The 15,859-nt window shown below is 40.6% G+C and overlaps 1 protein-coding gene across 2 annotated transcripts in view; it reads right to left on the minus strand.

The window, feature by feature from the left end:
* Positions 1-803: 803 nt before the first annotated feature.
* BIVM (basic, immunoglobulin-like variable motif containing) overlaps positions 804-15,859 on the minus strand; it is a 79,708-nt gene continuing 64,652 nt past the window's right edge. For both annotated transcript variants that reach the window (XM_053889942.1, XM_053889842.1), the window contains 7 exons: positions 13,469-13,716; positions 10,331-10,450; positions 9,950-10,163; positions 9,043-9,187; positions 4,389-4,591; positions 3,195-3,277; positions 804-1,490 (listed from right to left, as the gene is read on the minus strand). In XM_053889942.1, coding sequence (XP_053745917.1) covers positions 900-1,490; positions 3,195-3,277; positions 4,389-4,591; positions 9,043-9,187; positions 9,950-10,163; positions 10,331-10,450; positions 13,469-13,716 — 1,604 coding nt within the window. In that variant the 3' untranslated portion in view covers positions 804-899. The remainder of the gene's footprint in view (positions 1,491-3,194; positions 3,278-4,388; positions 4,592-9,042; positions 9,188-9,949; positions 10,164-10,330; positions 10,451-13,468; positions 13,717-15,859) is intronic.

Genomic DNA, 15,859 nt, shown 5'->3' on the forward strand with positions numbered 1-15,859 from the left:
GACCAAAGATGTCAGAAAAGACACAGACTTGGGTAGACAGTACCTCTGAGGGCCAAAGAACCCAAGCTCAGCCTGCTCTTCACCACAAGCAATCGGAACTTTGAGAGCCGCTGTTGGGAGAGGTCTCAGCAGGAGCAACACTAAAGTAACCGTGGCCAGGGCACTCTAGAGCAATGTCTCTATCAACGGTAATCGACCTCTGGAAGCCACCCCTGAAGTCACCCACCTACACCGGTTCAGGCGCAGTCCTGAGCCCCCACAGCCACTTACACACAAGTCGGCTTGTGACAACCAAATTATCTTAAAAGAGAAACATTACGGTACAGAGGCTCCCGTATACAGTTAACACAGGGGAATCACGCACCCCATTCCAGCTTCCTCATTATTTTGCTAGAACCACAGCAAACATACTTTTCAAAGGATGTGGCAGCAAAGTGAGGTTCCCTCCTGCTATCCTCTTACATGGCCGCTGAGGAAAAAGGGGAAGGTGCAGAAAACAGGACTTCACGTAGTTGTGGGCAACTGCCACTGTTATGGAATAAGAAATAAGGAGATCTTTCTTCTCGTCTGGGTCGGAAAGTCAGGGGGAATGCATATAGACACTGACCACTGACCAACAGAAATCCCTTCCTTTCTGTCAATGCTGTCAGAAAGCATCAGACACCATATGATAATAGAAACATGAACAAAGACTATGAATACAAGGAAACACTCAATGACGTGGAAAACACTAGAAAAACATATCAGAAAACAAGTAACTGTCAAGCTCTGCATCCGTAGTTTTACAAACCACACAATAAAAAAATTGTGCAAATACTTTTAATTGTACTATTTCATCACAACAAATTCATTATGAGATGTTAAGTTGTACCCGATGGCGGAGAACACACTGGTTTAAATTAGCTTTTCCTCTTTCTCCCTCTGGTACCTCTCAGTTTGCCCTTTTTCTTCCCAAACACAGATCTGGCAGTCACCAGCACTGATGCTGTCCCTGCTCGGTCATCATCACTAGAGCTGCTGCTGGTCGAGTCTTCGTCGCGGACAGGAGCAGGGCGCCCTGCTCTTGGCAAAGCCGGACGGCTGATGGGGGGCTCCTCGGCTGCTTTCCCCCTTTGCAGGTTCACCGAAGATACACACTCAGCATCCTCCCCAGAAGACGCCCCGGATGACGGCGAGAGGCAGGTGCCCCCCAGAAACCCACCACATTTATTCACTTGCTTAGGATCTGAAAGCCTCTTTCTTTTCAGGTTTGATGACTCTTTCCGTTTATTTGCCATGCTTCTCTTCTGGGTTTTTCCTTGTGCTGTATCCGGGAACTCACAGTCTTTCTCCATGGCAACAGACACCGCTTCTATTTCACTGGCCTCTTCTTCTCTTTCTTTTCTCAGCATACATGTCACAGCTCTGTTAAGTCTCTGGCTCCTAATACCCTTAGCATCTCGTCTCTCCTGTTGAGCTAATCTAAAGAAAGAATCAATTCGGAGCTGTGTCTAAAAAAATGAAATGAAATAAAAAATCAGCCAAGGAGGTAAACTTTCTAAAGCAAATCAAAGAGTTCCACCTTGATCACCAGCTTCGGAGGGCTGTTTCAGAGAATATGAATTCATTCTCTCTCAAAAGCCAAATCTCTCCTACGTGATTTGCTGGAGATAGGTTTTATTTTTCTAGAGCATACTTAAAGCAGTACTTGTACCACCTCTGTCACCCCCAAGTCCCCCATACACAGCTCAAATAAGAACCCCCTTCCAAGGCACGTAATGAGACTGAAATATTTCTCAGTAGCCAAAAAGACCACCTCCTCCAGGAGCAACACAGTGTCACGGGTCTGTTTCCAAATTTCACTCTTCCTTTCTTTTGAACTCATCATCCTCATGCGATACACTGAGGAGACAACCTCACAGCATATTGGGAGTCGTAGGAAACAGGCATGTGTTTTGGTTAGCAACCCCTCTTCTAGGAGGACAGTTGCATTCGGGAAAAGTTATATGCCTAATGTTCATCACACCATTATTTAGGAAAACCTGAAAATGGAGGGCCTGCTAAGTAAACTCAACCAGTAAGTGAAATCTCTTCGATGAAATGCAATCTGGTCACTTGAAATTATGAAACCTACGCAATACAGAAAATAGTCCTCTGTTATTAAGTATGGGGGGAGTCAGATCTATCAGACTGCACTTATGTGTGACAATAAATCTATGTAGGAATGGGGGTGGGGGGTGGGAATAAAAGAAAATAGACCTAAATGTTAACATCTGTGTCAGAGAAAGTAAATAATGGATAATTTTAATGCATTTTTTTCACTCTCTAATTTAGGGGAAATAAATTTATACTAACTTCTACAAGGTAAGGGAAAAAACATATTATAGTAAAATATATCTGAAATTAAGGAGTAATCAGTCACTAAGCCAAGAAGCTTTCCGAGTCTGTTGGCATACAACGTCTGTATTAGAGAGAGCCCTCAAATAAGCAACAGGAGACTCTTTCTGGAAAAGCATGTCAGTTTTATGTTGTTTTTTTTTTTTTTTTTTCAAAACTAACTGAGCTTGATGACAATAGATTTAAATATAAGTATCTTACAGGATATGGTCCCATACGTACAGGTAAACCATTCAGTAGAAATATTTTGGAGGTTGTTCCTGGGGTAGGAACAGTTTTCTGTATGGGTAGGAACATACTCACAGATGAGCAAGACACAATTATTTACCAACTAGGGAGAACTGAGGGACATACAAAGGCCTCGTTTCTCCTCAAAAATCTCTCCTGCCAACATGCCATAATGATGATGATTCACATATAGAATTAAGGAGCATTAGTACTTGAGAATTTAATGATCAGGATTGCTTTGGACTGGACACTTCCCCGACTTTTTAAAAATGAAAATAGCTCTGAAAAAGTAAAATATTCAACCATAAACACCTCAGTGTGTGATACATTATTAGACTGTTTTTTTCAAAGTCAGAATGAATAATGCAAAGACACCAAAGTCCAGCCCTAAGAGTGAAATTCAAAAATTAAGACAAAGTGCAGTTTTCTTTTTCTGTTTTCCTCTGTTCTCCTATCTAAAGCATAATAATTTTAAAATGGATGTCATATGCCCTAAGATAAAAGAGTAACTCATCTTTAACAGCTGCCACTCACAGCCTTCCTAAGTTCACTCCTCACCCTGAATTTAGGAAAAGAGCTGCCATGATTACCTGCTGGGCGTTCAGTTGCTTTAATACTGGAAACAGAGACTCATCTGTCTTTGTCCTGTTCCAGCCAAAATAACGCTGACAAAATATGCAGGCAGTTAAGGCTTCTACGTGTTTTTTAAATATATTTAAACAAGTGATAAATAAAAAGGTCCAAAGAACTCACCCTAATTCCATTCCCCAGATCTTAGAGATTTTCATATTTATAAGGAATAAAGTGGTAGAGAAAAGAATGACAATGACTTCAGTGTCCTCTAAGATAAGACATATCCAATTCTCATTTTAGGACATCAAAGACTCGTTACTATGGAAAACAGTTAACCTAGATTAAAAACAAGTTTCAGATATCATACATACGTCTTTGAGAGAAAAATATTGTAGTTAGACTAATACTGTTAAACATTTAAACACCTATCCAAATCATTATTTAAATATGCAGAAAAGAACATATAAATAATAATAAAAAACAAAACTACTAATCTTTTCTATTCTTTCAGAAGGAATTAATACTTAGTTTGTGGTAGTATCTATGAATGCTTATCACTACTTATTTCAGGAAAGACCTTGTTTAACGCTAAAGAGATTATTCATGATAGCTAAAACACGGAAGCAACGCAAGTAGCCACCTATAGATGGACAGATAAGCAAAATGTGGGGCATCCACACAACAGAGTGTTATTCAGCCTTAAAAGGAAGGAAACTCTGACACGTGCTACAACATGGATGAACTTTGAAGACATTACGCTAAGTGACATAAGTCAGACACAAAAAGACCAATACTGTAGGATTCCTTAGCCAAGGAGGTCCTTAGTCAAAATCACAGAGACAGCCGACTGTGGTCACCAAGAGCTGAGTGGAGGCAGAAGGGGAGTTACTGTGTAATGGGGACAGGGTTTCGGTTCTTTCCGGATGAAAACAATATGGGGGTAGATGGTGGGGATTGGTGCACAACAATGTGAATGTATTTAACGGCACTGATGGGTACACTTAAAATGTTAAGATGATAAATTCTGTACAGTGTATTTTACCACAAAAAAAAAAAAAAGGAAAAGGAAAAATCCTAAGGAGAGAGAAAAAGGAGCATCTTAGATAGACAGAATGTTAAGAAAAAGCGGATCCTAGTGCATGTTCCCTCAGTTGCAAACGGAAACACATACTTGGCTCAGCGTTCCTTTATGTTTTAAGAAGTAAAAGGATATTCTCTAATTTTGTCGAGATCTGGCTTCCCCCACAGAAATGACCCCCTGGAGTCATCCACCACAGGTTTGAGGTAAGCGTCTGCCACAGCTGGGTTGGGAAAGCCAGGTGTGAGTTGCAGCTTCCGTAATTTTTTTTTCACTTTGGTGTCATAAGGGTCAGGTCTTATCTTCTTACTTTTTTGAGCTTCATGCCACCACTCTCTGGAAGGCAAAGGAGACAGACCACGACATTATAGTGGAAACGCTGCAGATACAGGCCTATACTTAGATAGAAGACGCAACGTCAAGTCCCGACTCCAGAACAAATCCTAAGACCCACAGAGAACAACTTCATCATTTTTAATGTTCTTCACCACAACATGTAACGATGGCAAACACTGACTGAAAGCCTACCGTGCCTGGCACCGTGTTAGCTCTTCTACACGCCGTATATCACACGACCACAGTCCGACCACTGTCCTCACATCACAGATGAAGAGCTGAACGCCAGCAGAAGTCACTACCTGCTCAAGATTTCACAGCTGGGACTGGGAGGGTCAGAACCTGAGGATCTCCCTCCAGAGCCCACAGCTTCTCTGGGTCTCTTTCTTGCAGTAAAATGAAGTCAACTGTATCATTTACCTCAAACCAACTATAGTAACAGACCCAAGAATATTTAAGAATATGTAAAAATGCCAAGAACATGTTAAATTTTTAAAAATGCAGAACATGACTCTATATAAAGTATAACATCAATTTTGGGGAAAATGCATATATGTGAGAAAGAGAAAACATAAGCAAGCCAATTTAAAATAAGAAAAACAGGGGCGCCTGGGTGGCGCAGTCGGTTAAGCGTCCGACTTCAGCCAGGTCACGATCTCGCGGTCTGTGAGTTCGAGCCCCGCGTCAGGCTCTGGGCTGATGGCTCGGAGCCTGGAGCCTGTTTCCGATTCTGTGTCTCCCTCTCTCTCTGCCCCTCCCCCGTTCATGCTCTGTCTCTCTCTGTCCCAAAAATAAAAATAAAAAACGTTGAAAAAAAAAAAATTAAAAAAAAAAATAAAATAAGAAAAACAGTAACAACTATTATTTTACTGTGGGCTAGGCAATGTTCTTTTTTTTTTTTTTAATTTTTTTTTTCAACGTTTTTTATTTATTTTTGGGACAGAGAGAGACAGAGCATGAACGGGGGAGGGGCAGAGAGAGAGGGAGACACAGAATCAGAAACAGGCTCCAGGCTCCGAGCCATCAGCCCAGAGCCTGACGCGGGGCTCGAACTCACGGACCGCGAGATCGTGACCTGGCTGAAGTCGGACGCTTAACCGACTGCGCCACCCAGGCGCCCCATAGGCAATGTTCTAAGCAAGGACAGAGCTGTTCATTTTCTTCTTCATGTTTTATTCCTTCCTCAGTTTTTCCATCGTGACCATAAATTACCATGGCAAGTTCAAGACAGCCACACGTTCCGTGACTCTCCTGCCATCCAGAAGTGGCTTGGCATCCCTTCCCTCGAGCCGGGTGGGCTCTGTGACCAAGGAAGTGATGCTGGGCCAGGTCTTCAGGGGCTGCAGTTTCCACATCCCGGCCCTGAGAATATCTGCCTCGGAAGCAGCCGACATGCTGTGAGGAAGCGCCCGCTAGTGAGGAGGTCCAGACGGACAGGGTCCACCATTCTGGCTGGGCTCCCGGCTGACAGTCAGCACCACTGGCCAGATCTGTGGCTCCAACTCCAGTGGATCCTCTAGCCCAGCGGAGCGGCCCCCGACACACATGGAACCCAACAAGACACGTCCACACAGCCTCACCAAACTGCAGATTCATGGGCAAAATCAATGGCTGCTGCTGTCTGAAGCCGCTGAGGTTTAACGTATTTCATAATATAGCAAGAGATAACCAGAAAAATTTATACAATTAGGAAACACGAATGGCATAAAGTTAAAATAAAAACATAAAGATAACCCTCACCAATCTATACATTCAATGGAACTTAAAAAAAACAAAACCTCTATCTCATGTTCCACTGCTTAACATGCTTACTAGTATCAGAAACTAACTCAGGTCTGCTCTCAGCCAGCCCCACCTCACCGATGCAGGAGCGCCATCTAGTGTTACAAAAGACTAACTGCAGTCTTCGTTGCAGGGCCAAAAGGAAAAAGGGAAAAAGAATACCGTTTCCAAGAGTGCACTAAGGGAATACCTGTAATTCTTCCCCACTCTTTTGAATTTTCACCTTTGAGATAAGTAATTCGGATTGTCCGCTAGGAGGAGCAGCACAACACGCTGAGCACTCCTCACAAGAAACAATCACCCCTCTGAAAGCAAGAGGGCCAGGCACTCACATAAAGATGCAAGAGAGTCGGCCAATCAGCCCTGCAGGCGGAAGCGACTGTGGTAAGACTGAAGGGTCTGGGCCCGGGCCAGGTCAGCGGGGTGGACTGCTGTTCTCTGGCCCTGCTCTTTTGGGGCTCTTTGGGCCCAGTGTTTTCAGACCTCATTTTCCCCCAAGCATCCAAAATGTTCTGTGAAATATCCCCCAGTTTAAATGTTGGTAGCCAATTCAAAATTAGAGCCCCTCTTTCGTGGTTGGCCAAACCACGCACAGCTGGGCTGAACTCGGCAGGCGAGCCCAGAGCAGCTCCACCTTACAGGGGTGGAGGGTGACTGGCCAGGGCCCGCTTGGGAGAAAGGGAACGCAGAAATGAAAGCAAGGCAACGTCCTCAATTTTACTGCTCTTCAGCTTCTCTTCCTGCTCTTTAACTCCACATTGGCCTTAACACTGCCCAGCCAGGCACAGCGAAGGCTGCTCCTCTCTGCCATCAACCAGCTAGACAAGCAAACCAGAAACGGCTAAAGTGGACTCTGAAAATGTACACCATTCAACTGACAACAAACAAGCAAAATTTACTGAGAGAGAAAAACTGGCATAAATAGGCATTCACTGTATCAGAAATTCAAATTTTCACCAACAAAAAAAAATTGGGATATCAAATTGAAAACCCAAATACCATTTTTACTTATCCTAAAATAATTAGGTAAGAACCCAAATATATGTCTATAAAGACACTCAAATCATGTTTGTTTAGACTTAAAAAAAATAAAAATAACAACCAGCTTCTGATTAAATTAATTAATCATGATACATCAAGACTACCACAGAGTCATTAAAAACTGATACTTGGGGCACCCATGTGGCTCAATCAGTTAAACGTCCAAGTCTTGATTTCCGCTCAGGTAATGATCTCACGGTCGTGAAATTGAGACCCGCATCAGGTTCTGCACTGGGCATGAAGCCTGCTTAAGATTCTCTCTCTCCCTCTGCCCCTCTCCCCTGCTCGTGCTCTCTCTCTCTCCGAAAAAATGTTTATTAAAAAAACTAAAAACTAAAAATTTTAAAAAGACCCTGATAATAACCTATACATTGTAAAAAGCAGATGAAATCATCCCATTCTTATAAAAAGAAATAATACACACTTATATGAGTACACATGTATGTATGTTTGTATACAATGAATAGAGTATACTGTGCATAGAAAAGTCTAAAATTATATAAATCAAAATATTAACTGTAACCATTGCTTTAATTCATGTCATAATCTTTCTATTATTTGTATAATAAAGTTATTTGCAGTTTTTCAAGTTACTGATATACCATGACCTACAAGCTACCTAGTAAGTGACTTCCAGTATATTATTTCCTCAATAATATGCAAATTATGAAGACAGAAATAAAGAAAGCATAAAATACATACATTGATATGTATGCTACAGCTGGAGTACAGCGAATATTAAAACCATTTCTGTATTTAAGTTTTAATTTTAATCACTGATCCTTTAGAGAAGAACATCTGAGCATTTTTCAGACACAGGAGGCACATCTGGAAAGAACTCTAAAGAATCATTAAGTCAACTACTACCAAACAGTATCTCATGACAAGGTGGTGGTTAGAAAATGTCATCACAACGTCACAAATAAACTACAAGCCACTGAACTGTGAAATTTATGGTATATGACTTACATTCCATTTTTTTTTAAATGCGATCAATGACTAACCTGAAAGAAAGAAGGACTTTCACAGACATCGTCCTAACTACCATCTCAGTACCCGAAGGACAACACAACTTGGGCTCTGGCTGGAAGGCAGCCCCACCAGGGGACGCACCTGAGTACACTCAGCAAGAAGGACAGCAGGGCCCAATACAAAGTTCTCAGCATCCTATTTCCATGCCTTCTCTGCCTGACTGTTCAGAACACCTGACACACACAAGTACAGGTACATGTTTGTTTCTCTTCTTCCCCAAGAGCATGGGGCTCCGTGAGAGCGCAGTGGAGACTTAGTTATCACTCCTACCCCAGTCTTGCAGGCTGTCTGACACACAGTCCCTACTAAATAAATATCTGAATGAATGAAACAGAAATTTCTACTTGCCTATGAAATCCCATAGGCCTGGCTATGTACCCCTGAACTAGGATAAGCCTGGTGTCTCTAAAAACATTGTCTCTGATTTCATTGAACTATAGAAAAGGGAAAACAAGTTTAGTAACCCAATCTATTCCTCCTTCTGTTTTCCCAATGAACAGTGATTTGTAACAGTTCATGATGTAAATAATAGTTCTGTTTGTTACACTGGGTATTTACATAAACATCTGAATTAAAGAAATTAACAAAGAACTTACGAGAATTTTAGGAGAGGTTCCAGGCCATGTCCAGGGAATTCATTGAGAATTTCCATGGCTGTAACACAACCTACAGTTGGTATTCCTTCTGTATAATCACTTCCAAGCAAATAGGCCAAATTTATTAATTTATTCCGGTCTAATCCTATAAAAGTAAAAATCATTTTATATTTTTAACATTTTTACTAGAACACACCAAGCAAGCCTCTGCCTCAGGGCCTTTGCACTCTCTAGGGCCTTTGTCAGACACGCTCATCCCTAAGGTATGTACAACACTCACTACCTCTTTTTTTTAGGTCCTAGCCCAAAAGCTACCTATTAGTAGTCTTTCCTTAGCACAACTCTGTATACGACAGCACACACACTTCCTGTGCCTATAAGTCACCCTCTCCTCTTTTACAGCTTTATTTTTATATATGGTACTTATGTCGAATTATGGTTTACACTTATCATCTGTTTCTCCTACCAGACTTTCATTCTCCGCTGTTTCCCCACTGCCAAGGACAATACCTGGCATAGAGGAATTGATATATATTTGTTAAATAAATGGGAAAAGGAAGAATCACTGCCAGAAAAGCCAACAGAGGGCCAAGAAGCTCACGACTCCAGCAGGAGTGACTCCCCCCTGCCTCCCCATCTCTACCACCTTTGGTTTACTCTGGAGACCTCAGGTAACCAGTCAAAGTCTAAGCAGGTCAGGGAATTAAAAATGCAGAACATGCCTAAACATTACTAGGGTTTTAATTCTTAATTCTAATTTAAAAATCCTATTCCTCTATATAAGCAAAAGATCACTTACATGAAAACTTGTATAGACCAACCATTTCCATTAATACATCAAATTAGTTCTTTGGACAGGAAAAAATTCATAATACAAATTCAAAGTAATCATACTCTGAAGTCTTACCAAGTTGGTTGTGAAAGTCCACATACTGGTAATATTCTACAAACTTGTTTTTATTAAAAAAGTTTTTATAGACATGCCGTGCTCCAAACAGCCAAATATCACTGTCATCAGTGATTGTTCCAGAAGTTTGATCAGTCAAATCCAGGATGGCGCACTGAGCCTCTGCTTCCATGGGAGCCTCAATGTAGGGAATCCCAAACAGGCGAAGAAGTTCCTGAGGAGTTACAGACACGCAATCACCCCTGTGGAATGCAGGACTTGGCCGTGACCAGAAATGGGAGCAGTGTGTAAACATTTCACTTACTGCATTCCCTTGGGGAATCCGATTAAGTACAAGCAGCGCTATGTACCATTAAAGGAGGCTTGAGCTGGTACACCTACCTGGCTTTCCAGGAACATCTGCCCTGTCACAGTAGCAGCAATCCGTTCTTGCTGCTGTTTTTGTGCTTTCAGTGAATTCTGTTGTTCTAACAGGTTGCTCTCCAGAGTTTCCAGTTCCTCCTATAAAATAATTTCATCTGTAGATAATTATATTAATAGTCCAATTAAACTCATGTCTTACAAAAAGCTTGCATTTAGTCTGAGTAAATTACCAAATAAGCTCTCTTCCTTATGAAGTTTTCCACTTGGATTTCTGAGTAAGTCTAATTTCTTTAGAGTTCCCTCACTAAATCACACGGAAGTGGAGACCATCCCAGACAGCAACCTACACAAAAGAGGAGCCATCAGCAAGAACAAGATGTATGCAAATAGAAACTGCGCGTAAAGAAACTGTGGTATAGGGGGGCCTGGCTGGCTCAGCCAATAGAGCATGGGATTCTTGATCTTAGGGTTGTGAGTTCAAGCCCCAAGTTGAGTGTAGAGATTACTTAAAAGCAAAATCTTTTTAAAAAAGAAAGAAAGCAAACTGTGTTATACATGCATACAATGAAAATACTATTCAGCCATAAAAAAACAATGAAATCTTGCCTTTTGTGACAACATGGATGGACCTTGAGGGCATTATGCTAGTAAAATAAATTAGAGAAAGACAATTACCACATGATCTTTCTTACAGGTGGAATCTAAAAAAATTTTTTTAATTAAAAAGATTTTAATAGGTTGTAGATACAGAGAATAAATTGGTGGTTGCTGGGGAGGCTGGGGAGGGGGAGAAATGGGTAAACTGTTGAGTTTTGGGTTTTTGAGTTTAAACAAATTGAATTAAAAGTCTGATGGGTCCTCAAAAGATTAAACACAGTTACCCTGTGACCCAGCAATTCTATTCCCTAGGTGTGGACCAAAGAGAAATGAAGACATACATCCTCACAAAAACCTATACATGGAAGTTTATAACAACATTTTTCATAATAGCCAAAAAAGTATAAACAACCCAAATGTCCACCAAATGATGAACGAATAAAATGTGGTATGTATCCATACAGTGGAATACTATTTGGCAATAAAAAGAAATAAAGTCCTGGGGCACCTGGGTGGCTCAGCCAGTTAAACGTCCAACTCTTGATTTCAGCTCAGGTCCTGATCTCTCGGTTTGTGAGTTAGAGCCCTGCATCCAGCTCTGCACTGACAATGCAGAGCCTGCTTGGGATTCATTCTCTCTCTCTCTCCCTCTCTCTCTCTCTCTCTCAGTCTCTGCTGCTCCCAGCTCACTCGTGCATGTGCATGCTCTCTCTCTCTCCCAAAATAAATAAATAAACTTAAAAAAAAATTTTTTTAATTAAGAAAAAAAAAAGTACTAACACATGCTACAACATGGATGGACCTTGAAAACATTCTGCTAAATGAATGGAGCCAGAAACAAAAGGCACAAGTTGTATGCTCCCATTTATCTGGAATTTCCAGAAAAGACAAATCCACAGAGACAGAAAGTCGATGAGTGGACCACTGATGAGTGGTTCCCAGGGGCTGAGGGAAGACATGGGGTATGACTGCTAATCAGTACAAGGCTTCTTTTTGGGGTGATGCACAGGTTCTAAAACTGTGATGATTACATAACTGTGAATACACTAAAAGCTATAAACTGTAAAAACTAAAATCAATTTCTATAACATCAAAAATATGAAATACTTGGAGATGAATCTGACAAAGGATATGTAAGAGTTATACAAGGAAAACTGTAAAACACTGCTGAGAAAACTGCAAAAGATCTAAGTGAATCAAGATATATCCTGTGTTCACTGATCAGAAGATACAGTGTTGCTAAGATGCTAATTCTCCCCAAATCGATCTGTGTATTCAACGCAATCTCATCAAAACTGAGAAGCTAATTCTAAAATTTATGTGGAAATGCATAGGATTTATTACAGTGAAGCAACTTTGAAAAAACAAAGTCAGAAGACTCAACTTCACATTGCCTCAAAATTTGTGATGTTTTAGTTGATTTTGGTATATCATTCAAGGCACCAAAGCTCTTTTATTTTTCTAGCACCACTGAAAAGACTATCCTTTCTCCATCCAACTGCCTTTGTAGCATTGTTGAAAATCTGTTGTCCATACACGCACAGATCTATTTCTGTACTTTCTATTAAGTTCTGTTGATCTATGTGTCTACCTTTATGCCAAGAGTAAACTGTCTTGATTATTGTTGCTTGGTTCTGTTGCTGGACTCTAGTTTGTTCTACTGATCTATGTATCTACCCTTTAGCCAATATAATACTGTCCTGATTACTGTAGCTTTATAGTAAATCCTGATATCAAGTAGTATAAGTCCTCCAATTTTTTTCTTTTTCAAAATTGTTTTGAGTACTCTAGTTTCGTTGCTTTTGCGCATAAATTTTAGAATAAGCTTGTTAATATCCAACAAAAATTTCTGTTGGGTTTTACTGGAATTCCATTAATCTATGGATCAGTTTGGGGAGAACTGGAATCTTAATGATATTGAGTCTTCCCATCCAAAACTACATGTATTTAGGTCTTCCCTGATTTCTATCATTAGTGTTTGCAGTTTTGAACGTTATCTTTCACATATGTTATAAGCTGCACACACAGTATTTTATGCTTTTAGGTGCTACTGTATGTGGTTCTTGCTGTGGACTGAATTGTGTTCCCCCAAATTTCACATGTTAAAGCCCTAACCCCAGATGTGACTGCATCTGGAGATAGTATCTTCAGGAGATAATTAAGGTTAAATGAGGTCATAAAGGTGGAGCCCTAATCTGATAGGACTGTAGCCTTAGAAAAAGAGGTATCTCCTTCCCTCTCTCCCTACCCTCTTCCTCCCCTCCTCTACCAGCCCCCTCCCGCACCCCACTCCACCCGTACCATGTGAGGACATGGCAAGAAGGCAGCCATCTACAAGCCAGAAAAAGAGCTCTCACCAGGAACCAACAATAGCCTGCACCTTGATCTTAGACTTCCCAATCACCAGAAGTATGAAAAAATAAGTTTGTTATTTAAGGAAAAAAAAAAAAAGCATGCAAATAGCTAATAAATGTTCATCCAGTAACTCCTTAAAGCTCAAAAGCTGTTTAACTTGGCTCTTTCTTAGCAATAAGCTAAAACTCAATGTCATATTATTACCAAATTAATATCTTGCCATTCATTGAGTGAACTGTCTGCATCTTTTTCAGCTTCGTCGCGTGGCTCAATATCCAAGGCCTCACTTCCAGAGTTGTGTCTTAGGGGGCCCTCGGAGTCACCAGTGGCTTCTTCCTTCTCAGTTCCTACTGGTTCCTCTTCATCTTGTTCAGAGGGAGGTCTGGAAGCTTCATGTGACTCAGCTTGAAGTTCATCACTACTAGGTACACTCTGGACCTCAATGAAACTTCCTGGACCAAAATGAACAAGATCACTTTATTTATAAGTGAAACATTAAAACTATCCTGAAATCATCAAGAGCTTTCCAAAGTATCCTTAAAAATGTTTCACGGTGGGACACCTGGGTGGTTCAGTTGGTTAAGTGTCCAACTCTTGATTTCGGCTCAGATCATGATCTCACAGTTTGAATTCAAGCCCCGCTTGGGATTCTCTCTCTCCCTCTCTCTCTGCCCCTCCCCTGCTCGTGCTATCTCTCTCTCTCAAAATAAATAAATAAGCAAAAAAATTTTATAAAAAAATGTTTTACTCTCAAAAGATTTGAATTTAATAGAAAACATGTAACAATAACATATTACTATTAAATATATTTAATAATAAATATCTATAACTTCACAATAAGCCTTTTCCATTAGGTAAACTGGCACTGCCTTTGAAGTTAGGAACCAAGCTTTCAAAGATTTGCATATAAGCTTTATGCAAATATACTAAGTTAACTAATATTGTTTTAAAGTTCACAAAAGGGTATAATCAGAGATGTAAACAATCATGTAGGTTGTTAAATATGTTTTCATGCTACTTCACTAGAACATAGCAAAGAATGAAGCTGTGACTTAGCGGAAAGAATCCTGGATAAGTACTCAGGGGAAATAGCTCTTCTCTTACACTTGCCTTCCCTCCTCTCTTGTGTCTTTTCTTTTCTGTGAAAAAAATTGATTCCCTTCCTTCCCTTCAGGTGGAGGAGGCTGGATTTCAGGATGCAATCAGGACAGAGTGGGCTGGAGATCCCAGAGTGGGGACTGGAGCCAAGAAGACAGCCAGGACCAAGGAGGACACCAATGGGATCAGATGGTTACAAACCGAGAGAGAACAAGCAATTGGTTAATGTATTAAGGACAATAGGAGTCAGGTTTTTCACTGTTTGGAAAAGAAATTAGAACAAAGGTGGAAGCTAATATGAAATCTGTAATATTGAATTGGACTGCAGATACTACTATGAACTTACAGATTTGTACATGTGTAATTCATACTTATTTGTAGAGAAATAAATATAGATGGGTGTGTGCACGTTTGTGTGTGTATACATAAATATATTTCCTGGCTTTGTCCCTGAGAGGGCCTGAAGCAATGACACCCCAGTAACGGTGAACACACTCAGTGTCCAGACCTTGGTTTCCAAACATCATGCTCCATTACAAGGACTAGGGCTCTTTGGTGAACTCCTTGGACCCAGGGACAGGACAGGGCAGGATAAGTAGAAAAGAAATCTGGAATATCTTGACCAGAAAGTAAAGAAATGCTCAAAATATAATGGGGAATTGTCCAAAGTCACAGGAGCCAGCCTAAAGGGGCCCACACTGGCCAAAGCTGGGACAATTCCAGAAATAAAGTACGACAGCATCATAAATCACAATAATCATAATAAAGTAAGAATTCTTGGGTCCACATTGATATAAAAAAATAATAAATGGGGAAAGGGGGGAAATCTTCCTTACAGAAGGATGTAAACCAAAAAATACATAAGGAACAATGAAATAAAACACTACCATTTGGCAAGAAGCCTTGGGTGGCTCAGTCGGTTGGTCATCCAGCTCTTGATTTCGGCTCAGGTCATGATCTCAGTTGCAAGATCGAGCCCACAGCAGGCTCTGAGCTGGCCATTGAGCCTGCTCAAGGTTCTCTCTTGCTCTCTCTGCCCCTTCCTGGCTGGCACACTCACGCACTCTTTCTTTCAAAAAAAAAAAAAAAAAAAACCCTACCATTTGGCAACATGATAGTAATCATTTAGGCAAAAATCATCAATGAATGCTAAAACAGGTGGTAAAGGTTTGTTCAGAAACAGCATATTTACACAGCCTCAAAAATTCCTTTCCATAAAATACTAATTATAAGGAAGAAACAGTATCTTTAGAATGAAACTCAGCAGACACCAGGAAAAAAGTTACCTTGTGTATGTGTAGAGTCAATTCTCGCTATTCATTGCAGTATGTTTGATAAAGTCACTGCAAACTCCTAATCCATGAATAGTCATTGTTCACAGAGTAAATATATTTATAATCTCAAATCCTAATAACAACCTATCTTGGTAAATTCTGTTTTCTTTATCTTACAAACGAGGAAATGAGGTTTAGGAGTGTTAAGAGACTTGCCTGAGGC

Source organism: Panthera pardus, unplaced genomic scaffold (assembly GCF_024362965.1).
Source record: "Panthera pardus isolate Hobbes unplaced genomic scaffold, ASM2436296v1 HiC_scaffold_1, whole genome shotgun sequence".
NCBI lineage: Eukaryota > Metazoa > Chordata > Mammalia > Carnivora > Felidae > Panthera > Panthera pardus.